The sequence below is a fragment of the Rhinopithecus bieti genome, unplaced genomic scaffold, assembly GCF_001698545.2.
Source record: "Rhinopithecus bieti isolate Rb0 unplaced genomic scaffold, ASM169854v2 scaffold_31072, whole genome shotgun sequence".
Taxonomy (NCBI): domain Eukaryota; kingdom Metazoa; phylum Chordata; class Mammalia; order Primates; family Cercopithecidae; genus Rhinopithecus; species Rhinopithecus bieti.
This window is the reverse complement of record NW_016813477.1, coordinates 513,642-538,093: the sequence shown is the minus strand read 5'-3', so window position 1 is coordinate 538,093 and position 24,452 is coordinate 513,642. Positions and strand designations below refer to the sequence as shown.

The 24,452-nt window shown below is 43.1% G+C and overlaps 1 protein-coding gene across 5 annotated transcripts in view; it reads right to left on the bottom strand.

Annotated features, from left to right (window-relative positions):
- Window positions 1–24,452, bottom strand: part of LOC108512897 (colorectal mutant cancer protein) — a 272,212-nt gene that overhangs the window by 124,995 nt on the left and 122,765 nt on the right. For all 5 annotated transcript variants that reach the window (XM_017848451.1, XM_017848449.1, XM_017848450.1 and 2 more), the window contains one exon: window positions 2,155–2,268. Coding sequence is in view for 1 of the 5 variants with exons in the window: in XM_017848449.1 (XP_017703938.1) it covers window positions 2,155–2,268 (114 nt within the window). In the remaining 4 variants the exon portion in view is untranslated. The remainder of the gene's footprint in view (window positions 1–2,154; window positions 2,269–24,452) is intronic.

Here is a 24,452-nt window from a genome sequence, read left to right as displayed (position 1 = left end):
GGTGGCCTTGCTGAGCTACTCATTTATCTTTGGGTAATCAAGTTAATCTCCTTCAGATGCCCGTCAAATGTGAAAGTGGATGATCTTAAATACAGAGAATCTTTTCCCTCTACTCAAACAGTCTTTGATTATGAGACATGAAAGTTTCCAAAAATTTTCCATAGGTCATTCTGGAAAAACGGCTATAGCAGCCTGGTATTAAAATTTCTCTGCATTCCCACATAAAAATAAACAAAGCACTTACACAGTAAAGCCCAAAGCTTGGAGACAAGGTAGGCTATTGAAAAACAAAATACAAGCAGGTAGGAATAAACCAACATCATCCATAAGATCTGAGTGGCATCAGCATGGGGAAAATCAGAGGGAAACAAGGTTGATGTATCTGAGAACTGGAAAACCCCTAAAAAACCAAAAGGAATTCACAGGAAAGTAAGGATGCCCAATTGGAGAATAGTAGCTAAAACTAGGAGGGGTTTTGCCTGACCAAAGAGTCAGTGCAAGGGGCCCACAGTAAAATTTGAAGAGGCTAACGTAGGCTAGTCCCTGTGAACTTTGGAGACTGCCCCTGCCTTCCAGGAAGAGAAACTGCTGGGAGTGGAAACAAAATTGAACAGGATGGGAATAACAGAGGCAAAGGAAAGAAAAGGGCCAGATAAAAGCAGGTAAAAGGAACAGAGTCAGATAGTGACAGAAAGCAGGCTGCCATTTTTTTTTTTTTTTTTTTTTTTTTTGAGACGGAGTCTCGCTCTGTCGCCCAGGCTGGAGTGCAGTGGCCAGATCTCAGCTCACTGCAAGCTCCGCCTCCCGGGTTCATGCCATTCTCCTGCCTCAGCCTCCCGAGTAGCTGGGACTACAGGCGCCCGCCAGGTCGTCAGGCTAGTTTTTTGTATTTTAGTAGAGACGGGGTTTCACCATGTTAGCCAGGATGGTCTTGATCTTCTGACCTCGTGATCCGCCTGTCTCGGCCTCCCAAAGTGCTGGGATTACAGGCTTGAGCCACCACGCCCGGCCGCAGGCTGCCATTTTTGACAAGAAAACAACAGAAGGCTAGGTTCTAAACACTTTAGAAAGCCATTTCTAAATTTCTAAAAGCCATTTCTAAACTTTCAGAACTCCTGAAAGTTCAAGGAAATTATTTTTCACATGAAAATGAAAAACAGAAAGATACTGACGTCAAATCCCATACAAAGTTATACAAAACAAGGGCAGAACATCCTTATAAACCATAAAAGCATGCCACAACACATACCAAAAACAAAATCCCCCAAACAAAAACACTCCAGATAATAGCCTACTATTTCAAAATAAACTAAAAGACATGAGACAGAAAAGAACATTAGGAATTAGAAAAATTCAGAAGTGAGAAAAGAGTTAGAAATAAAATGAAAATGCATTTCAGAAATGATGACTACACTAGAAGTCAAAAAAGAAAGGCTAAAAACAACATATAATGCCCCAAGAGAAAAGGAAGAGAAAAAATTAAATTAAAAAAGATTTAAAATATTTAAGATAGTAACAGATAAAGATAGGCAAAGATGATGTAACATACAAATGATAGATGTCCTTAAAAAATCAAAGCAAAGGAAGAAAATTAATATTAACAAGGTAATTAAAAGGCCAGGCATGATGGCTCATGCCTGTAATCCCAGCACTTTAGAAGGCCAAGGCAAGAGGATCACTTGAGCTCCAGCAGTTCAAGACCAGCCTGGACAACATGGCGAAACCCCATCTCTACAGAAAATACAGAAAATTAGTTGGTAGACCTAGCTACTTGGGAGGCTGTGGTGTGAGGACAGATTCAGCATGGGAAGCTGAGGCTGCAGTGAGTCATGATCGTGCCACCACACTCCAGCTTGGGTGACAGAGCAAGACTCTGCCTCAAAAAAAAAAAAAAAAAAAAAAGGTAGCCATCTGGAAGGGATCCCTCGGTAGGCACCTTGGACTTTGTAGCTTCTGGAACTGTGAGAAATAAATGTTGTTTAAGCCACAAATCTATGGTATTTGTTACAGCAGCCAGAGTAGACCAAGACAGAGTATTTGCTGATAAAGCGGTAATATGTTTTGTGGGAATTTCTGTACCCATGTTTCATCTTAAAATTAAATATTAAAAAGAATTTAACAAAACAAAAACAAAAACCTTTCCAGATCCCTTACCTGTGCCTTGGCCAATTTCTTTTCCAGAAGGTCCCGTTCCCTCTCTGTTTGCTGGAGACGTTTATTAAGTTCCACTATATCTCCCTTTAGTGATGCCAGGGCTGCCGAATGGAGCTGTGGTGACAGAAAGGAGGAGATTATTGTAGTAAAGATGCATTTCCTTCCCTTCATTCCCGCAACTAGCATAACCAAATAAAAAGCCTATCATCCAAAAAGCAACACTTTTGAGAATGAAGGTAAGTGTTACCTTACCTTCATTACCTTCTTGCAGACAACAAACATAAATCAGGTGTGCTATCAGCAAGCTGGGTTATATGGTCACCCATTAAATATTGTGTGTGGGCCATGGGACCTAATTTTGGATGGTATAATCAGGCCAGAGAACAAAACTTCTCTTTCCAATGGCTTTCCCCAAGTTACTCAGTGAGGATGAGCATGACAGCTGAAGTGGAGCTGCCTGACTCTTATCATGAGATGCAAGAAAATGCAGAACCACATTAATTTTCACCTTCAGAAAATACGAAAGCTGAATAGGGCAATTTGGTTTTTTGGAATCCAGTCATCTAAATTGCTGCATGTATGACAGCCAGACAGGGACTGAGTATTAAGGAAAAAAAAAAAAAAAAAAAAGCAGCAGAGCTCATTTTTTAGATGGTCTCCTTGTACAGTTGACCCATTTATTTTCTTGTTGGTTCTTCCCTCCTCTTTGCCTCCCCACTTCCCCCGAGAGGCTGTACTGGCCAGATGCTTCTTATGTGCTAGCAGGCCCTCTTTCAGGAGCATCACCAGAACTCTGACAAATGATGCTGTGAAAAGACAAATGAAGGGTCAACTGAGGTATCTTTCCCCAGCCATTTCTCTGGTTTAACTGAAGTAGAAAGAATGTTCTTCAACAGATTAATAGGAGGCCCCACGTACATACAGAATCTCAATCTGTTCAACTTTCAAGTTCTAAAGACTGGACTTTGGCTGCACACATACCTACCACACGTGTGCCTTCTGTGACTTTTCAGGCTGACGGATGGAACTTTTTTTTTTTGAGACGGAGTCTCGCTCTGTCACCCAGGCTGGAGTGCAGTGGCCGGATCTCAGCTCACTGCAAGCTCCGCCTCCCGGGTTTACGCCATTCTCCTGCCTCAGCCTCCCGAGTAGCTGGGACTACAGGCGCCCGCCACCTCGCCCGGCTAGATTTTTTTTTTTTTTTGTATTTTTTAGTAGAGATGGGGTTTCACCGGGTTAGCCAGGATGGTCTCGATCTCCTGACCTCGTGATCCGCCCGTCTCGGCCTCCCAAAGTGCTGGGATTACAGGCTTGAGCCACCGCGCCCCGCCGGATGGAACTATTTTTAAGACCCGTTCAACACACTGGTCCCAAAGCAACACCCTGAAACCTCCTTTGAAACCTTGAAACTTTCCATTCCAGGTGGAGCTCAGACTATCCCCTCGCTGAATTTCATGCTACATTTGGGTGAACAACTGGAATCAGAACAAACCATCCCCTGGCTTTATAGGCTTTTTGTAGTCTTTGCCAAGAAGAAGTTCAAGTAAGAAGTGAGCAAATACATTTGATCTTTAAAGACGGACACAGGACAACGGTACGTAACTCAACTTTGAAGATTCTCATTTGAGGCTTAGAAAAATGTGCTTTTCTGCAACCTGCACTCCACACACAGCATGTTGGCTGACAGGCTTTGGGGTGAGGGTGGGGTGGGTGGTGAGTGAGGGAGAAGCAGATACAAGGTAGAGTGTGGGGTTTCAAAGCAGTTGTTTTTGTTAGACTCTAATAGCAGTAAATGTGACTTCACTTAATTGCATTGGAGCAGCAAACCAACAGATCAATAGCTGATTTGAAACCAGGAATGCTTAAAATTAAAAAAAGAAAATGTCAAGCAATCTGGTAGTATTTGTCTTCTGATGTACGGCTAGGGCGGCTTGGAAAAGGTCACTGTGGGTTTCAGATACAACGTTTTGTGTGAAGACTTCTCAGTACAAATACCACAGTGTTCCCATTGTATAATCTCTTTGAGATTGGTTTGTTTGGTGGAGAGGGAACAAATTCACTCTCTTTGATGGTTGGTTGCCCCCTCAGCCTCTGAACTGTCAGTCTGAGGATTTTCCTTCAGCATCTGACACTGTGGCATGTTACACTATTATACCAACTCTTGAGAGAGGATTTGCCACCTCACCTCCGGTGAGAAGGATAAAATACGTGAGAGCTGACATGTTCTTTAAGAAATTGAGGAGTGGGGATAAGGATCCCAGCTCTGTGAGCCTAAACTTGCTTCCTTCCTCGTTATATCTCCCCTCCTACTTCTGGGGAAAAGGGCTGCTTGGAGGGGTTAGGGGAAGCCCGGAGGGAAAAGCAGAGAGAATGCTGCATGCTCCCCCACAGACTCGATAAGCTGGGCCAGATGGAGACACACAGAGTACTTACTTCCATCACAGACTTGGAAGAGGGGTCCAGGATGGGTCACTGTCATGGGGGAGAGCACCAGGCTTGGAGTGATAATACCTTCTGGCCTACCAGCTCTCCAGATTTCCAGGAAGAGCTGTCAGATGCCCACTGGGGGCAGGTCCCTTCACTTCTCTGGATGGAAGGCGCCTATGTATGAGGTGAGAATAGATTCCTTGAAAATCTCATGAATGCAATGGACCCTTCTACCAGGGCAGAGATGAGTTTGGGATGCATGCATATTTTCCACCCAGTTATGGTGATGACACACTCTGGAATCTATCTATGGGCCCCTCAATAAGAAACATCTGGACTCGATGTCAGCTCTGTGACCCCACATCAGTTTCAGAGACTGTCTCATGCGTCATGATCACAGATGTCTGAGTGGGGAAAAGAACCTTGGTACGATGTCCCCCACTTCACAATTGCAGGTGAGGATCTGGAATCCAGAGTCTGACTCGCTTACTCAAGGTCTCATGGTCAGCTGAGCACCAGGGCCAAGGCCACAGCACTCTTTTCTGGCTCCGTGGTGTTGTACGTGACAGAAGTCTTCAGTTTTTTACTTGGATGAAAATGTTACTTAACATATCTTCTATGATTATAAAAGTTCTAAAACTGTGACAGAAAAATAAACCAGAAAGAGCATTCTCATATTTTAGTGATGGGCTTTGGGTGGTTTTAAGCTGTTTTTTGTTTGGGTACTTTTTGTTTAATGAGCATTTTTTCCTAAAAGAAGTTATGTTTGTATTAAAGACAAGATAAAATAAAGTGACTGCTTTCTGGACATGCAAGCTGTAGCGTAAATATTGTACAGGGTTATTTTGCTTCCTTGCTGCAGTCTGTCTCTCCACCAGCTCTTCTGATAGAAGGAAAAACTGTAACAATGAGGTAGAAGAAAACATGTCTCTTACTGTTACTGACAATTACTCAGCAGAGGCTACAACTAGAGAGAGCAGAAGATGGAGTGGGAGAAGTTACCAACCAGCCACAAGCCACATTGCCTAGAATCGGCTGACAGACCACTCCCTGACCTCCTGGATTGAGTAGGAGAGGAGAGGAGTGGACTTCCCACCACAAGTTTGAGTGCTGGACACTCAATCTCTGTGTGTTTGAGTTCAGCGGCACTCCCTGTCCCACTGCATCACCAACTCAAGTCATCAAAAGCTGACGTAACCTCCCTTCTTTTGGGGTTTCACCACTCTCTGGCAGAGTGCGTGGCATCCCTGAAATTCAAAAGCTAGAGTGTTTGTGAGTGATGCTACACGAGGGAATTTGTGTAGCTGTGTGTCGGCAAGCACGAAAAACTTAGTTTAGAGGTCCTTCTAGGCAGTTAAAACTTTTTTACTGAAATATAATATTTACACATATTTATGGGGTACATGTGATATTTTGATGCATGCATACAATGTGTAATGATCAAATCAGGATATTTAAAATATTCATCACCACAAACATTTTTCATTTCTTTGTGCTAGGAACATTTCAAATTTCTTCTAGCTGTTCTGAAATAGACATTATTGCCAGCTATAGTCACCCTACTGTGCTACCAAACACCCAGAGTTATTTCTTCTAACAGCATGTTTGTACCCATTAACCAACCTCTCTCTTCCTCCCTCCCCCACTATCCTCATGTTCTTCCCCACCTCTAGTATCTATCATTCTATTCTCTATCTCTGTGAGATCAACTTTTTTAGCACCCACCTGAGTAAGAACATGTGATATTTGTCTTCCTGTGCCTGGCTTATTTCACTTAATGACCTCCAGTTCTGTCCACATTGCTGCAGATGACAGGATTTCATTCTTTATTATGGCTGAATAATATTCCACTGTGCATATGTACCACACTCTCTATACCCATTCATCTGATGATGCGCACTTAGGCCGACTCCGTATCTTGGCTATTGTAAACTGTGCTACAATAAACATGGGGATACAGGTGTTCCTGTAATAAGCTGATTTTCTTTCCTTTGAACAAATACCCAAGTAGTGGAATTGGATCATATGGTAGTTCTATTTTTAGGGTTTTTTTTAGGAACCTCCACACTGTTTTCCATAATGGTTGTCTTAATTTACATTCCCACCAACAGTATATAAGAGTGCCTCCGGGTAATTTTTAAAAGGACTGACAGCAGGTTTAAATCTTGGAAAGATAAATGTACTAAAGCAACCAAAATTGTCAAGTATGTATAAATGGGAAATTATATTTATGCCCATTTTTGGGATCCCTTTAATCACATTCTGGTTTCTCAAATGGCCTCTAACTTGAGTGAGAGATTCAGAAATACGAACTACGAAGTATGATGAAAAGAAAATGTTCCATGAACCAAAGAGAAAGAAAATACATGCTGTTTGAAGTCTGTGCTAGTGTCTTCCTCAACACATATTTCTCTTCATCCTCAGGAGTCAGATGCTGATTTTTAGCTGGCCATATTGCTAATCAGCTAAAACATCCCAGTTCCCATCCTTCAGTGCAGTTGGAGCTAGGTATAGCCATGTGACAAAGTTCTGGCCAGCGCGATGTAAGCAGAAATACTGTGCGAGAGATATGGGAAAATCTTTTTGAGAGGCCACACCCTTTTTCCTTTCGTCCATCCTTGCTGTTTCCTATCTTATGTGATGGATGGAGCTATAGCAGCCATCCTGTGCTACAAAGCTGAGATTCTAGGGAACAGAAAGGTACCTGAGTCCCTAGCAACTTTGTGGAGCCACCCTACCAGCTTTGGACTGCCTAACCCCAGACTTCTGTTACAGAGCTGCAAGAAATAAACCTCTGTTGTACAAAGTGCTGTAAGTTGAGAGTTTCTGCCAAATGAAGCTGATCTCATCCTAATTCACAGAATCAGATAAACCTGGGTTCAAATCTTATATATACCACTTGTTGGTGGACTATCCTTGCATAATTTAATCCCTTTTGTTGTAGGGCTGTGTCAAGACAAATGATGACATCCAGAAAGCTACTAGCATGGTGGTTGGAACCAGGTAAGCACTCAACAAACAGGTTTGTTTGAAGTCAACAACCTTCTCAGGCAGACCAAGCCCCATCAGAGGTGCTAGGGACACTCAGACTAGGAAAACAGTCCTGTCCTGGAGAAGCATATCGCCTGGTGGATAGCACAGGACTAAGAAGCCAATAGCTGTGTTGCCAGATTCTGCTGAAATCCTAAGGCTTAAGGAGATGACAGCCAGGGCTCTTAGTTCTCTGTGAAATTTTAACATGAGGCCTAAACGAGGTTGGATAGGACCCTGGCACTTCGTATACAAATCTGGATCTAGTGCATGAAGGATATAGATCCATACATTCCTCACATTTCTGGAGATAAAATGCCCTAATTCCCTAGGCTGTTTTGAGCCCTGCTTCACATTCATTTTACCGTGTGTATCCAAACGAAACTAAACCACCTGGACATTTGGCTGCAAGCTAACTGTCAAAATGGTTATTTTTGGATAAAACATAACTTGAGTAAAATAATTTCACTGTTCAACTGACTGTAAGGACAAGCCCTCTTAGCCTCTGAGAGGAAAGGTGTGCGGCCCCGCCGGGCCCAGGTGAGAAGTGAGCAGTGCCCTCATGACAGACTCTCCCAGGGGTTTCTTCTCTGCTAAGTGGATAGATGTCTACTCCGTTACATATCTGCTGTGTGACAAAAGGCTTCACACTTCATAAGGTGTCCTTGAACTCTGCAGTCCACTGACTCTGATGAGAGCCCCTCCAGGAGTGTCACTGTGTATTTCTGGTTATTAGGTGCATCTGCATTTTGCTACCCCTGGCAATAAACACAGCAGACAAGCCTGCACTACCCAGTGCACAACGGCACTCTCCAGGCACCATCTCTCCTGACCTTCATCACACCAGGACTCTGTGGCCTAAGGACAAGCTATGCTTCCCGATTTGCTGAGGGGCAGCTGTTTTTCCCATGAAACACAGTTGGTAAAAGGAATACAGGATTTGAATAAAATGTGGGGAGCCTAGATTCATTTTTCTGGGACTTCAGTCTGCGCTTTGAACGGCACTGTCTTCAAAGGGCCCAAAGGCTTCTGCAGCCACAGCTGAGGCAGAGGAATGAGTTCATCCCCACAGGCCCTATCTAGATACAACGCTGCTGAGGCACCTCATGCTGCTGAGGGCTGGGCCAGTTTTCCCGGCTTTGTTGGGAAATGAGTTCATCTGGGGTAAACTGTGCTTGTCCTCTCTTTCTCCTTAACTTGGTCTGGCTACTTGAGGTGCTCGTTTAACACTCACTGACAGCGTGCCTCTATTGCCTTCCCACTGAGTAATGACAGGAGTTACAGTGGCCCCCCCACTTAATGGAGGGAGATCTGCTCCAAGACCCACAGTGGACGCCTGAAACCTCAGTTAGTACTGAACTCTATATACACTATGTTTTTTCCTATACATACAAAGCTATGATAAAGGTTAATTCATAGTCAGAGATTCACAATAATAGAACCGACCAATTATTAACAACATGCCAGCACTGCTGCTCTTATGCTTCGGGCCATTATGATGTAAAATAAGGATGACTTGAACACAAGCACTGTGATGCCATGGCATTTGATGTGATAACCCAGCTGGCCAATGAGTGGCAAGCACAAACAGTGCAGATATGCTGGACAAAGGAAGGAGCCTTTCCCCAGGTCGAACAAAGCAGCCCAGCATGCAAATGCATCAGGCTACTCACGACAGCACGCAATTCCAAACCTGCCAATTGTTTATTTTTGGAATTTTCCACTTAATATTTTCAGACTGCAGTTGACTGCAAGTAACTGACACCAGGGGTACAGGGGGACTACTGTACTATTCTGTCTTTCTGGCTGAGCCACTTGCTTTCCAGATACAAAATATGCACAATTTTTGCTTATGTTTTAGTGATGACAGTGGGTAGTGCCAACTTCTCTCATCCAGTGACCTCTTCCTCAAAGGGGAAGAAATGAGAACTCAATTTCACTGAACACATATTTTTGGCAGGTTCCACACTGCATGCTTCATACACTTTACCTGTTCCATAAGCTGCAGAGGAAAGGCAGTATCAAATCCCAATGCCAAAATCTGGGAATATTGTTGAGAATTCCAGGCTACCGGGCAGTAATCATGAAAGTAATAATATTAATAGTTACTGTTTGCTGAAAACTTATGGACATCAGGGGCTTTGGCTAGGCACATTACATGCCATATCTTATGTAACCATCACCACAATGCTGTGAGATAGATGTTATTATCCCCTCCTGGCAAACAAGGAAACCAAGGCACAGAAGAGAGGTAGAGAATCAGTCCAAGAAAACTAATAAATACTAGGTTGGTGCAAAAGTAATTGCAATGGCAAAAACCGCAATTACTTTTGCACCAACCTAATAGTACAGGAGATAATAATACACGAGGACTCTATGCTCAAATCTTCTCCACTATGTGCATCGCTGGCACCTCCAACTCAACATGCCATGGCTCTCCCTTGCCCGAGGGATGCGTAAACCTGCTTGTGTCCATGTATGTGGGTGTGTGTGTTGGAGGGGGCAGCGTGGATGTGGGACAGAGGTGAGGTGTGTGCACAGGCAGGGCTGGAGACATGGGAGAAGCAGGGTCGGGGTTTTCGTGATGGCAGCACCCATGTGATTTTCGGTGGGAGCAGGGGGGTGGCAGGGCAAATCCTCCAATGTTGTGATGAAGCTTGGGGATCAGCTTGGTATAAATTTGGGTGATTCTCTTTGTCCTTTCTGTGCTTTTTCATCCTCTGTAGAAGGGTTTGTATCGGATTATCTCTAAGATTCTTCTGGTTTTAAACTTGTAAGCGTGCATGTCTGACATGTTCACCTGTCCAGGCACCTGAGTTCTGGGCTATGGGCTTTGCATATTTTATTTGCCCACTGGTCCCAGAAAGAATCTGCTGAAGCTCAAACATTTAAGGAAGCTTCACTCCATACAGAACTGTTCAGCCAAGATCTTTTCCCTAAAAATGGAATGAGTTCTCATAATCACACATCGTCTTCCCACTGGCAAGGGAATTTGAGAACATCTAGTCCAATTCCTTCATTGTCGAGAAATGAAACTAAGACTCAGAGAGATTCAAGGTTCATCAAATTCAGATTTCCTGGTTCCCTGTCCAGAGGCTACCTCTCTCCCAATGGCAATCCAAGAGCTCGTGGGTAGTCAATAATATGTGTATGTCCCAGCTATCCTTGGAGACAGCAAGAAACATCTGCATATGAAAAAGCAGCCTCGTTCAGCTTCCCCTCCAAGACTCCACAGCCAGGTGTTCTACTTTGGATAAAGAACAAAATGCGTGGCAAAAGAGTAGTGTTCCCTGCTAGATGGACACCACCAGGGCTGTTCGGTGACTTCTAGGACTGCAACATTCCTCTTTACTGCTGGAATTCCAGCTAGGGACACCTGCTATGTAATATTTCAAGAAATGCTGCTCATAGCCTTGAAAGTTAAAACTCATTAAATATAATCTACAAGAGGTCTCACTGCATGCAAATCACTTGTGTGTGCCCTAGATCAACTAAGAAAGCAGCAGTTTTTCATCTTTCATTTTAGCTGACAATTTCATTGAGAGGTCAGTGACCCCTGAATTATTTCTTAAACCTCAGCCGAAATTGAGTTGCTCAAAACAGCATTCAAAGGCTCCTTCAATATGGCAGCACTGGGAGACCATTTATATGAGAAAGATTAACCCTACCCAAGGATGGCTGATACAGGGAACAGCGCCAGATCACAAAGCTGGCCCAGGTACTCACTGTGAAAGCTGTCATACTGGTCCCCAGGACCCACTTAAAGTCACACCTTCCCTTCTTCAAATAAATGGTTAGGAAATGGCTCCCAAGGCAGGGAGGTGTCTGAGACTGACAATCAGCTTTGAAGATGACCCTCAATCCCATCCCATCTGTAAACATATGCTCCTCTGAAAATAAGTCCCATCATAGTTTTTACTGGCTAACACAACTGCTTGCTATGTGCTAGATTGCTATACTCAGCACATAACATGCATTTTCTCAACTATTCTTCACATAGCTTTATGAGATGGGTACTGCTGTTATCTCCAATTTAACGAGGTAGAAATTGAGACTTAGAGGTTAAGTAACTTGTCAAGCTAGTAAGTAACAGAGCTAGAATGAAAGCCCAGGTCTTTCTAACCCCAGGGTCTTGTTCATAACTACCATGTCCCATGCTTTGCAACAGAGTATCATAGCACTTCTGAGATCCTTGCAAATACCCATGAAACTGTTGAGAAGAAAAGATCTCAGAGGGTTATTCTGTTAAGAGAGGAAAGCAGAATTAGCACAATTAGCATGGGGGATAGAGAGGTATTCATTCTTTAAAACTTTAAACATTTTGAGAAACAGAAGACCATTCAGCTGGTATCACACCCAGGAAGAAATCAGTGAAAAATCAATCTCCAGCTATTTCCACATTCTATGTCGATATTGGTAATAGAGTAAAAAGAAAAGAAAAGCCGCTTACAGGCAGGCGGACGGTGGCTCAACCTGTAAGTCTCCCAGCACTTTGGGAGGCGAGACGGGTGGATCACGAGGTCAGGAGATGCGGAGACGCATCCTGGCGTACATGGGTGAAAACCCCGCTGCTACTAAAAAAATACAAAAAAAAAAATTAGCCGGGGCGGAGTGGCGGCGCTGTAGTCCCAGGTACTCGGGGAGGCTGAGGGTGCGGGAATGGCGGTAAACCCTGGAGGCGGGCTTGCAGTGAGCGAGATCCGGCCACTGCACTCCAGCCTGGGCGGACAGAGCGAGACTCCGTCTCAAAAAAAAAAAAAAAAAAAGAAAAGCCTTAAAACACCTAACTTTGCTGCTTAAAGATGTACAGAGAAGGAAAGGTTATTACCTTCAACTGTTGGGATCTTTAAAATTAAAATCTAAATAGAAGGATATTTTATATACCTTGTAAAATTTCCTATACAAATATTGTAAGACAATAGTAGCTATAAAAAATAAGTTAGTATTTTCCACTAAAAAATCCCAACTTGTAGTAATATTTGTTTTCAAGGGAAATGAAAATTATGTGGTTATACAAGGGTTTTTGGAAAGAAACACAGACAAAATAAAGACACTGCACTAAGCTGGCTGCACCAACTTAAATTTCAAGGTGGGTTGAATCCTAATGACACATCATAAAGGAGATGAAGATGTAACAATTAAATCCAGCTAATCAGAGGACATGAATATTTCAGTGCATGCTAAATACTGATGTGATCCCCCAGGCGGAAACTCCCACAGAGAATTCTATGAACAAGAATAAAAGGGTTTTCTGACAAGGTCTGCATTGTTCATAAATTTTTATATTGATCCAATTTAGCAGGTATTGAATTCCCCATTCTAGAGAAACCAAGTACCTTTAATGGTGAAACAGTCAATAAACTCCACAGATCAGGAAAGGCCAAAGTATTTTTACAGCAATGGTTGAAGTGCTTTGAAGAGACCCTAGATTTTAATGGATTAAGGACAATACTTTTTGATTGGGAAAGCAAATGGAGGTTTAGATTTATGTGTGTGTGTGTGTCTACATATACCCATACACACATATACACACAATTACCAACATATACACATACAGAGTATATATAAAACTCAAGGCACATGCTTCCAGACTTTTAAAGTATAAGAGTTAGCCAAGATGTCAGGTATTTAGATATTCAATACAATTATTTTTAAATGCATTCCCATCTTTCAAAAGATACTTTAATATGCATTATTTCATTTAAAGAAAATCAGTTTTAAAATGCTTGATGCCACGGCATGCTCCGTTTCAGGGAAGGCCTAGGCGGGCCGTGGCTTGTCTTGCCTCACCACAGGGCTGCTGACGGATGGGCCATTTACCGCTTGCTGGTACATCTAATCCAAAGCACCAGGAGAGGACAGAGGAGACACATTTCAAATCTGCTTCGTGTTCCCTCTCTGATGGGGCCCTGCTAACTGCTTCAGAGAACAGTGTGTTTAGATAGAAGGAAAGGCTTTTAGGTCTGATTCTTCTTTCCTTTCCAAATCACTCTAACCCAGCCAACAGTAGTCCCAACTCAGATCACTTTGTTCCCAGAAAATGAAGAAAATGAGAAAGAGATTAGGTAGAAAGAAAACAACATGGAAAAACAGTTTCATGGTTAAGGACACAGGCTTTGTCAAAATGCAAAAACAAAATACCCTGGACTTCAGTATTAGTTCAGCCTTGGGTAACTCATTCAACTTTTCTAAGCCTCAGTCTACTCATCTTTAAAATGGGAACTGGCCGGGCGCGGTGGCTCAAGCCTGTAATCCCAGCACTTTGGGAGGCCGAGACAGGCGGATCACGAGGTCAGGAGATCGAGACCATCCTGGCTAACACGGTGAAACCCCATCTCTACTAAAAAATACAAAAAAAAAACTAGCCGGGCGAGGTGGCGGGGCCTGTAGTCCCAGCTACTCGGGAGGCTGAGGCAGGAGAATGGCGTAAACCTGGGAGGCGGAGCTTGCAGTCAGCTGAGATCTGGCCACTGCACTCCAGCCTGGGCCACAGAGCGAAACTCCGTCTCAAAAAATAAAATAAAATAAAATAAAATAAAATAAAATAAAATGGGAACAACACCCACTCATTCTAGTTGAGATGATTAGATGAAATATTCCAGGCAAATCACTTAACCACAACGTCAGCTGGCAGAGTGTTAGCCACAAGGATCATTGTAATCTTTTTTTTTTTTTTTTTTCCCTTCCCTGAGACACAGTCTGACTCTGTCACTCAGGTTAGAATGCAGTGGCAAGAACACGATTCACTGCAGCCTTGACTTCCCAGGCTCAAGTCATCTTCCCGCCTCAGCCTCTCCAGTAGTTGGGACCACAGTCGGGCACCACCATGTCCAACGAATCTTGTTGTTGTTATTGTAGAGACGGGGTATCACCATGTTGCCCGGGCTGGACTCAAACTCCTGGGCTCAAGTGATTCACCCACCTCAGCCTCCCAAAGTGCTAGGATTACAAGCTAGAGCCACTGTGCCTTGGTCCACTGCCACCTTACTGACCACAATTATCATATGCCACCATTTCTGCCCACTAAAAAGTGTCAAAATAAAATCAGGCTTTGAAAACAGTGGTACGTTACTCTCCTATCTCTTTTTCACAAGTCCTGATTAAGCAATCAGAACAATTCAACACATTGGAGCCTAGATCACATTAATCAGAGTAATCTAGACTCTGCCTTTCAACATGTGTAATTGAATCAGCTGCTCCCTGCACCCAGGCTGGGCCAGGAGGTAAGTTGGCAAACACATTCATCCTAAACAGCCTGGAAACTGGAGTAGCCTCGTGCCCACTTTGTACCCTCCGCCTCCTGTGTCCTCGTATCATTCAGGTAAGAAACAGTTGAGAACCAAGCGGGATATACATAATGACCCCAAAATCAATTTCCATAAACACACAGCTCAATAGTACAAAAGAGAGGACCAAAGAAGTTACTGTAAGCAAGGACACACACAGATGACAAAGGTCATCTATTCATGATAGAAAATCAAAAATAATAAGTTTTTGAATAAATTGTGTGGCAGGCATAGAATACTAAGTTGTCACCAAAACAGAGAAACATATAATTAACTTGGCAATCATTATTTCCCACGTGTATGACTCATTTCCTAAGCTCTTTCATGTTGGTTTCCAATCGTCCCCAACAGACCACCCATTCTCCCCCATCCACTTTCTCTTTCTTCCTTTTTTTCATAATCCTTACTATGACCTGACATCATATCCTAACATTTTTTGTTGTTGTTGACTCACTGCCTCCATAAAATTATGAGTTCCAAGAAGGCAGGGATGTCAAGAGGATGGGGAAATAGCTCATGAACAAGATGAACTGTGCCTGGCACATGGTAGAATTTCATGCACTATTTGCTGAATGGGTAAAGTTAGCAAATTAGAAAATACAGATAAAAGAACATTATCCTTACCTCTTCCCACCACCACTATGAGATGATATCACCTGCAAATACCTGTCAGACATTTCTGTATGTGTAACACTTAAGATAGTTTATGCAAAACAATTTTTAATATAGTACTATTTTTGGCCACAATATCTAACTAGAAAGAAGTCCCAAAATACATGTACCAAAATGTTAACAGCATCCCCAGGTAATCTCTGTGTAGTGTGATTACAAATGGTTTTTTTTCCTTAGGTTTATTGTATTTTTTCTATAATAAACACATATTGGTATTATACAATTTTTAAGTGTTTTCTTGACCCTATTTACAAAGTCTTATGAAGAATACAAATAGGTACTCCTTGCTCTCAACAAGCTCCCAGTGTATTCAGAGAGATAAACCAAGGATTTTCCAAATCTAGGAGTTGGAAAGATCATTAACTGTCCTCTTATCCAATAGTCTAGCCAGTGCCAGAATCCTGTCTACAGTGTTGCCTGCAGGTGCTCACTACGTCTATGTGATAAAAAGCTCGGCAACTCCTCAGACAGCCAAGCCTGCTCACTGTTGGATAGCTACTGGAATTTGCAAATTTTACCTTACATAGCAACTCTGAAATTGCCTCCTTGTAACTTGTGCCATTGGTCTAGTTCCATAAGTAGGATAAAATTAGCTCTCTTCTATACTCCAAACTCTCCAAGTAATTCACTCTATCAATAAGATCCTTCTTAAATCATCAAACCTCCAGAACAATCCTTGATCACCCAAGGGCCCCAGGATGTCAATTTTCCTTTTGGTAAATGGTAGGCAGGACCAGGCACAGTACTCCAGATGAATTCTGCCTAACACATTCTTACGGGCCGATCACGTTACAAGAGTTTTCATAGAATTCTCACAGTAAACCGAGATAGGTGCTACAATGACCTCATTTAGAAAACTGAGGCACAGTCAGTTTTTTAGTACTTGAAACCACAAACTTACAGGCTGAGCTGTCACATTTACGATGGGTATCCAGGGTCACACATTTTGAGATCACATATCTGGTGTGGGCTAAAGGAGAGAGCCTGAGGGCTCAAGACTGCAGACTTGGATGGTGCTCAGCACCAGATGGTTTATAGCAGTGCTGCTCAAATTGGAAAGGCCACTGGTACCAGAGGGAGTTTCTGTGGGATCCCCATGCTTGCTCTGACAGTGCCTGGCACCAGAGGGAGAAGAAGCTCCCCTCTATAGGTGAAGGGCAGCCTGAACTCTGTAGCCAAAAAGGCATTGTTCTATCCCAAAAGACCTTGTTCCTGCAAGTAAGTCATGAACCTACCAAAGCTGGTGCATCTCCTGCACCCCACCCCATCTGCCAGCACTAGCCTGGCCAGGGCTTGTGAGTGTTTTGCAATTCTTTGCCAAATCAAAGATGTCAGAACTGCAGACAAAAGCTACAACACAATGCAATTCATAACAGACCAGAATGAAACCTGGTGGTTTGAGTCTAGCTTGACAGCGTTCCAGCTCTTTTCCTGTAAGGAGCTGCTTCTCCCTCAAAAGCAGCCTGTTCTCCCACTTTGTCTCGAGAAACCACAACATACTAGTAATTAGGACAGGTATGGAACAACTCAGCATTATCTTAATATAAAAAGCCTCCCTGTTTCTTCCCCCTACCTACAAGAAACACTAACATTTCATCACATATTGTCTTGCCAGTTCTCTTACAAACTGACTTATTCCTTTTTTGTCCCCTTAATTTCATGGGCTAATTCTGAAATTAATAAAGTATGGCAGGGGTAGTGGCATTACTGCACATGGGATAGCTAAGGACAATGCAAGGTCTCCTACATCGGCACTCACCTCTACCCTTCTGCCATTACAGGGACTCTGTGACACCCTTGAAAGAGAAAGCAGCAGGAAAAATAAAGAGGAGGCCACTGTGATGGGCTAATAAAAGAAATGTTTCTTTGGGGTTTACATTTATTGGTTGTTTCTGACTTTCTCTAAATGGTAGGAGCCCCTAACCCAAGAGTACCGTCTTCCAACCTGTAACTGCCCAGTGAATCCATATTAGGTTCCAGATCTAATGGTAATAGAAACAGCTTGGTTGCTGAGGGAGGTAGGGAGCTTTTGGGTAATCACAAATAGCACACAGCTTCCTAGAGGTAAGGCTTCTTTCGTCATACATTTTTGGGAATGACATTGGTTTCTGCCCCCATCGCATATATTCATTTACAAACTAAATTTCTCCTGTGCTTATTAAGGGTGGGGGGAGCAGGCGGGGAGTGAGGGCTGCATATTTTCCCAAGCTCATGAAGCCCAGCCTAATCATTACTTCAAACATGCCACAGCAAAAAAAGAAGTGACATCTAATCCTTGATTTTCTTGTCATGTCTACCATTTCTCCACCTCCTTGTAGACATAGCACTAGGATGAAAACAGAAAAATTCCCTAAAGCTGCCTTATTTTGTTTCCTGAACGCAGAAAGGCAGTGAGCAAAGAAACTATGAAAGACTCCTAGACTGTTTAGGAATGACACATTTCCAACCTAGATAAAAATATCAAAAGAAAGTCTAAGTCTGGCAGTGACTAGAAATACTGCCATTTTAACAATACAAAAACTAAAATTTACCCAAACTCTTAAAGCTAAGCCTTACTGCTAAAGAAGTTTACACTGACCATCATTAGGCATGGGACCAAGTACAGCGGTGGAGAAAGTGTTGAGTAAGCTTTTGCCTGATATTCAGATGGAGTGTCCTAAGAGTCCTGCATGAGCTACCCTGTGGGGTCAAAATTCCGAAATGCTAATCTTGGAACAGCATGGGTGATAATACAGTTTAAATGCAAGCATCACTCTGAGATGGATAAACAGGACTATAAGATCTGGAGACTCTGTGAGTCTTCCCATTACCCTCAATACAGGGCATCATCTATTTAAAAACAAAAACAAAAAAAACCCAAAGCTTAGTTTTGGGCTCTCAGAAAAGTATCACAAATTTGAAATGGGATGATTTAGCTCAGAGGTGAGGAGGACGGAGGCAAATTAGCACTAGCTGCCAAGCATGTGATGAACTCTTAGACTGCAGGGACTCACACCAGGGTATGCAGCAAGAGATAATGGGTTTACATTTCAGCATGAGAGATTCAGGCTTGCTCTAAATGTCTGTCCTGACAGTGAAGCTTGTTATGTCTTACAAGGTACAGCGATGGCTATGGAATTACTCTCCTGGAAAACCTTTCCAGACAGGGGCGAGTCTCATCTCTCTGGGATAATGTGGGTGCAGCCTGCCTGGGAGTTTGGTCGGCAGCCTCTTGAGATTCATTCCAGTCTGATGATTCTCTCATTTTACACCAATAGATGGGCTGGGGCAAAAAAGGTGAGTCAACACACACAGAACAATTATGGAGAGCATTTCTTTTCATGTGGAAAAGAAAAACAGTGGTTATTCCAAAGGAAGCACAGGAACCTCAAAGCTAGCTTTTTATTTTCTTAAATCCTGGCAATTGTGACTCATAACAGAGCAACATTTACAGAAGTGTGAAATTTGCACACTTCATTCCCTGATGTGCTTCAGCCTAAGCACTATGGCATTTACACACCTGCAGGGCAGAGGGTTACCCAGAAAAGTGACTTAAATAGAACTGGAAATTTATTTAAAGTGATTGATACATAAAGGAACAGCTTCCTCATCCCCAAAATAACAGGCTAGAGTGAAAAAGGGAAAGAGAATCACCACTTTAAATTTTAACTTCAACAGATTTAAACTCTTTAGACTTTCAAAACAATTTTTTTCTGGAGCAGAGAAACATGACCTGCAAAAACTACCTTCCCCTTTCAATAACCATCTTTATTTTATTTCTGAGACAGGGTCTCTCTGTCACCCAGGCTGGAGAGCAGTGGCGTCATCAAGGCTCACTACAGCCTTGACCTTACAGGCTCAAGTAATTCTCCCACCTCAGCTTCCCAAGTAGCAGAGAGTACAGGTGTGCGTCACTATGCCCAACTAACTTTTTGTAGAGTTAAGGTCTTGCTATGTTGCCCAGACTGGTCCTGAACTCCCAGGCTCAAGCAATCCTCCTATCACAACCTCTCAAAGTGCTGGGATTACAGGCATGACCACACCCAGTCAATAACCATTCTTAAAAGAAAACAGGCCGGGCGCGGTGGCTCAAGCCTGTAATCCCAGCACTTTGGGAGGCCGAGACGGGTGGATCACGAGGTCAGGAGATCGAGACCATCCTGGCTAACATGGTGAAACCCCGTTTCTACTAAAAAAAAAATACAAAAAACTAGCCGGGCGAGGTGGCGGGCGCCTGTAGTCCCAGCTACTCGGGAGGCTGAGGCAGGAGAATGGCATAAACCCGGGAGGCGGAGCTTGCAGTGAGCTGAGATCCGGCCACTGCACTCCAGCCTGGGTGACAGAGCGAGACTCCGTCTCAAAAAAAAAAAAAAAAAAAAAAGAAACCAAAAATTACTCAAAAATTGCCTGCAGTCTCAGGATTTTAAACATTAACAACGGAACCTACCTCAGTTCGGATATCACATTTTGGGAGGCAACAGTTTTATGCCCGTGAAGAAAAAGTACAAACATAGCAAATCATTTCCTAGGGAAACACACAGCCTTTGAGTATCCTTATAAAGCAACAAAGTTATGCTGGATTTTCTTATATACCTAGTGCAATATTAAACCAGGGGCATGTCACAACAAGCCTATTTGGAGCTTTATATACACTGTACATGCTTGTGGAAACATGGCAACTAGAGAGCCATAAAGAATTCATAACTTACATGTGGAATATTAAAGTTTTGATGAAAATGTGCCCTTTTCCAGATAAATGCCAGATGTTAACAGTACCTTCATATCCATTCAGACTAGTGCTTTAACATGATTCAGTTCTTTGAAACCTTCTGAAAAAATATACTTGCATTTCTTTCCTCCATTACATTTATGGAGAAAGATTTTCACGTACTTTTTAGTAAAAACTTGACTAAGAAAAGATTAGCTGTGCTGCATAAGCTAAATGATTTCCATAGAAATACATTATTAGAGTATACAAAAGGATAAATCTATGCTATGAAAGAATAATACAAAGCAGGCTCTTTCTATGGTGAGTTCAAATTCCAGAATATACCACAGGCACAAAACCCTTGTGGTTTACAGAATTCTGAATCTCGAAGTTTGAATAGTGGGTGCAGGCCATAGCAACTATGCTTTTTCTCCATGTCTGTTTTTTTAATTAAGCCCTCCTAGTGGGTGGGGTTGGGGGAAAAACAGGGGCAACAGATCTGAGGCAGGCAGCAGAGAACGGGGCGGGGGTAACAGACTAGTCCACAAGGCTAATTCTATTTTACCCCTAAAGTCTATAAAGCAAAGACCCTCTAAATTCAGGCTTGACCAGCAGCAAGCAATAGCTTACGCAGGCATCAGCCTCCATGATATCCACCAACTCTCTTGCAGGCATCCCACAGACACAATCAGTGGATGTAAAGATTGTGTTAGCTAAGTAAACAGCTTTAAGAAAAGCCCTCTGTGCCTCTCCATCACCAATTCCTAGCCCCAGAGCAGCCTGAATGTCTCCCTTAGAGAAATCTTGAAACTCCTACCGTACCAGACTCCCTGCCCTCTGTCGTAGGAAGAGAGAAAGAAGGGACACTGATTTGCATTCCTCTTGCTGTTTTATGGGTAAGATGGGAAGAGAAAAAGGGGAAAATAATCCAAAGAGTAGGGGGAAGAGGGAAATAGAATGGATAGGCTGTATACATGCAGATAGCCATTAATTCTAAAGGAAGTCAAGAAACCCAGAAGGAGAAAGGAAAATAAAGATAAGCAAATTAACATTATAGGTTTTTAAAAGTCTGTTTGAAAGACTTCCCTCTGCAGGACCATTCCTGCACCCAAATGTGTCAAAGCCTTAATCTTGCATAGTCTCCTGTAATGCACCCCACACCCTATAACCAACAAAGACCAGCAAGGCCAAGCACACCAAGGAATGCTGATGTTTAGATAATTGGGTGGAGATGAGGTGTAGACTGAGAAACAAGTAGAGGTTGTTCTTGAAAAAGTGTTCTCGGGCCGGGCGCGGTGGCTCAAGCCTGTAATCCCAGCACTTTGGGAGGCCGAGACGGGCGGATCACGAGGTCAGGAGATCGAGACCATCCTGGCTAACACGGTGAAACCCCGTCTCTACTAAAAAATACAAAAAACTAGCCGGGCGAGGTGGCGGGCGCCTGTAGTCCCAGCTACTCGGGAGGCTGAGGCAGGAGAATGGCATGAACCCGGGAGGCGGAGCTTGCAGTGAGCTGAGAACCGGCCACTGCACTCCAGCCCGGGCGACAGAGCGAGACTCCGTCTCAAAAAAAAAAAAAAAAAGAAAAAGTGTTCTCTCATTAAGACCCAGTCAAACTGCTCAGGTGTGGTGTCAAGGGGGTTAATGTACAAATTCAGAAGCTCTGTATGCGTCACATTCTGGCCATGGGGAGACACAAGGGTAGGTTTCTTAAAATGCATTGACTTGACCTCTTCCCCATGAGCAGTCACCTTTTGAACTGCTGTGGGATGACCTGGGAGAAGAACAGAAAGCTCTGCAACCAGGCACTCTGTGTGTGTTTGTAGGCAACAATCAGAGGGCTGTCTAGAAAACAAAATGCTTCATTTCTTTAATAGTAGCGATTCAGGCAGCAAGAGGCAATTTAAAGACTGGCCAGCAAAGTGCACTGTTTGGGAGATCGGCATAAATGATAACATTTCTATTCTACTCCAGCTTTTATGTACTGCTCTACTTCATATTGCTTAAATAAAGTGCTTCCTTCTGGGGATGGAAAGTACATGATACCTCAGCTACAGCTAGTATGATAGAATTAGATGGATATACCCCACACATCCAAGCTCCAATGCAAAATTCTTAGGGATTTTTAGTAAGATGAACAAATGAGTGTTTTTAAGCAAAAAGTCATGGGCAGGTCTGGTCTTCACAGAAAGCAGCTTGACCATTGATGGTAGTGTCTTAATCTAAATTTCTTTTTTCTTCTTTACAGCACCTATTTTTTTTAAACAAGGACAGATGGAGCCATCGGGTGTTAACTGGTCCCTTTACTCCTTTCACTTTTTTGTCCTTTTCTTCAATGGACTTCACTTCTAATCCATGGCAGAATCATCCTTTCCTTGTAGAAATGGGCAATATACCACATTCCTACCTTCTTAGGCAAGAAGGGACCTTTCCAAAATTTTCTGATAAAACCATAACTGCATGAATGGCGGGAAGCTTGGCTGCTTTTTATTTCTGTGCCTTGCCTGCCATTAAAGTACCACAGTACCCAGCCTCTGCTATGCACACCCACCCATGTCCCTATCTGCTTGGGGGAAGCTAATATTTACCCACTTCCTAGGGATACTGGGGTCTGGGGGCATTCCTATAAATGTTTTTTGTTAAAAGTACTACAAAAGTGTTACAGTTCAAGGTGGTATTTACTGACTTTTATATGTAACTCTCCTTACTGGTGTCCTTAAAATTCATCTCTAACATACTTTATTATGTTTGCCTCTGTTTATAAAATTTGACAAGAAGTTATAGACTCTTCGTGATGGGGGTCAGTAGTTATAGTACAAGCAAGCAACTCATATGCTTTGCTCCCAGAAAAGAGCCTTAGCTCTAAGGACTACTTATCTCTAAGGACAAGACTTGAAATCTGACAGATCCAAATATTGCCCGATGGCTGGCAATACCTTTAAGCTAAAGAGTGGGTGTTTGGCTCCCACACAGGGCATTCTGCATCCTGAAGTGAGACTCTGTGGAAGTACCAACTATGTGCATCCCCAAAGCTTTGGCTTCAGTGGCTCTCCTGAATCATTTCTGTTTGTCAAAGGCATTTGACCATGTCCTGGCAGTTCACTCAGATATCTGCCCTCCACACAAAACTTCTGATCACAACTGCCTACATCCACAAGGAAGCTCCTGAGTCAAGTTTAGCAGAGCATTATCACAGCATGGTGCAAGATAATTTCCCATCAGACAGGCAGCCATTCTCTTGAACCTAAAGACTAAAGGAGGAAGCGTAGAAAATATAGCTGTTTCATCACTTGGGTACCAATGAGCTTGCATCTCTGCCCCAAAATGTATTAAGCTTCAGTCTGGCAATTACCTAACAAGGGCAAAAATGCAGAGACAAGGAGAAGGCGAAACCCTCTCGTTTATTTTTTAATATTTGAGACAGAGTGTCCTTCTATTGCCTAGGCTAGAATGCAGTACCACGACTCGGCTCACTGCAATCTCTGCCTCCTGGGTTCAAGCAATTCTGGTGCCTCAGCTTCCCAAATAGTGCACGCGCTACTACACCTGACTCATTTTTGTATTTTTAATAGAGACAGGGCTTCATCATGTTGCCCAGGCTGGTCTTGAACTTCTGGCCTCAAGTGATCAGCCCATCTTGGCCTCCTGAAATGCTGAGATTACAGGCATGAGCCACCGCACCTGGCCCTGGAAAGCAGAAACCTCTTTAACCCAGAAAACCTAACTGGTGGCTCCGTGGCCTGTATCATTTCATAGGTGGTTACTGCGCAGTCTCCAAGAACAGAAGCAGCTGTGGCAAGGGAATTCTCCAGAATCTGTGAGGTTTCTAGCTACAAAGAGCTTCAGTGATACCTACTTGTCACACCAACAAGTCCTGGAACTCATCAGTAACTGACCCTATTACATGAGCCCCTACATAAGGAAGGCTCTCCCTTCCTGCCTCATGATCCATCTCTCACGGTTCTTAGCAAACCATCAGTGCCATGTTTTGACCAAGAAAAAGTAAAATGGAAAGCTTTCCAAATGTTGACTGACATCAGGTACTATGGGAGCATCGAGGGGGGAAAAGAACTATTATTTAGGAGAAGGATTCTATATGAGAACAGGTAGGATCCTTTTCTCCAACTCCAGCAGTGGAAGAGAAGAGAGACACATACCAATGGACAGTTCACACCCAATAGACACGATTCAGCTCA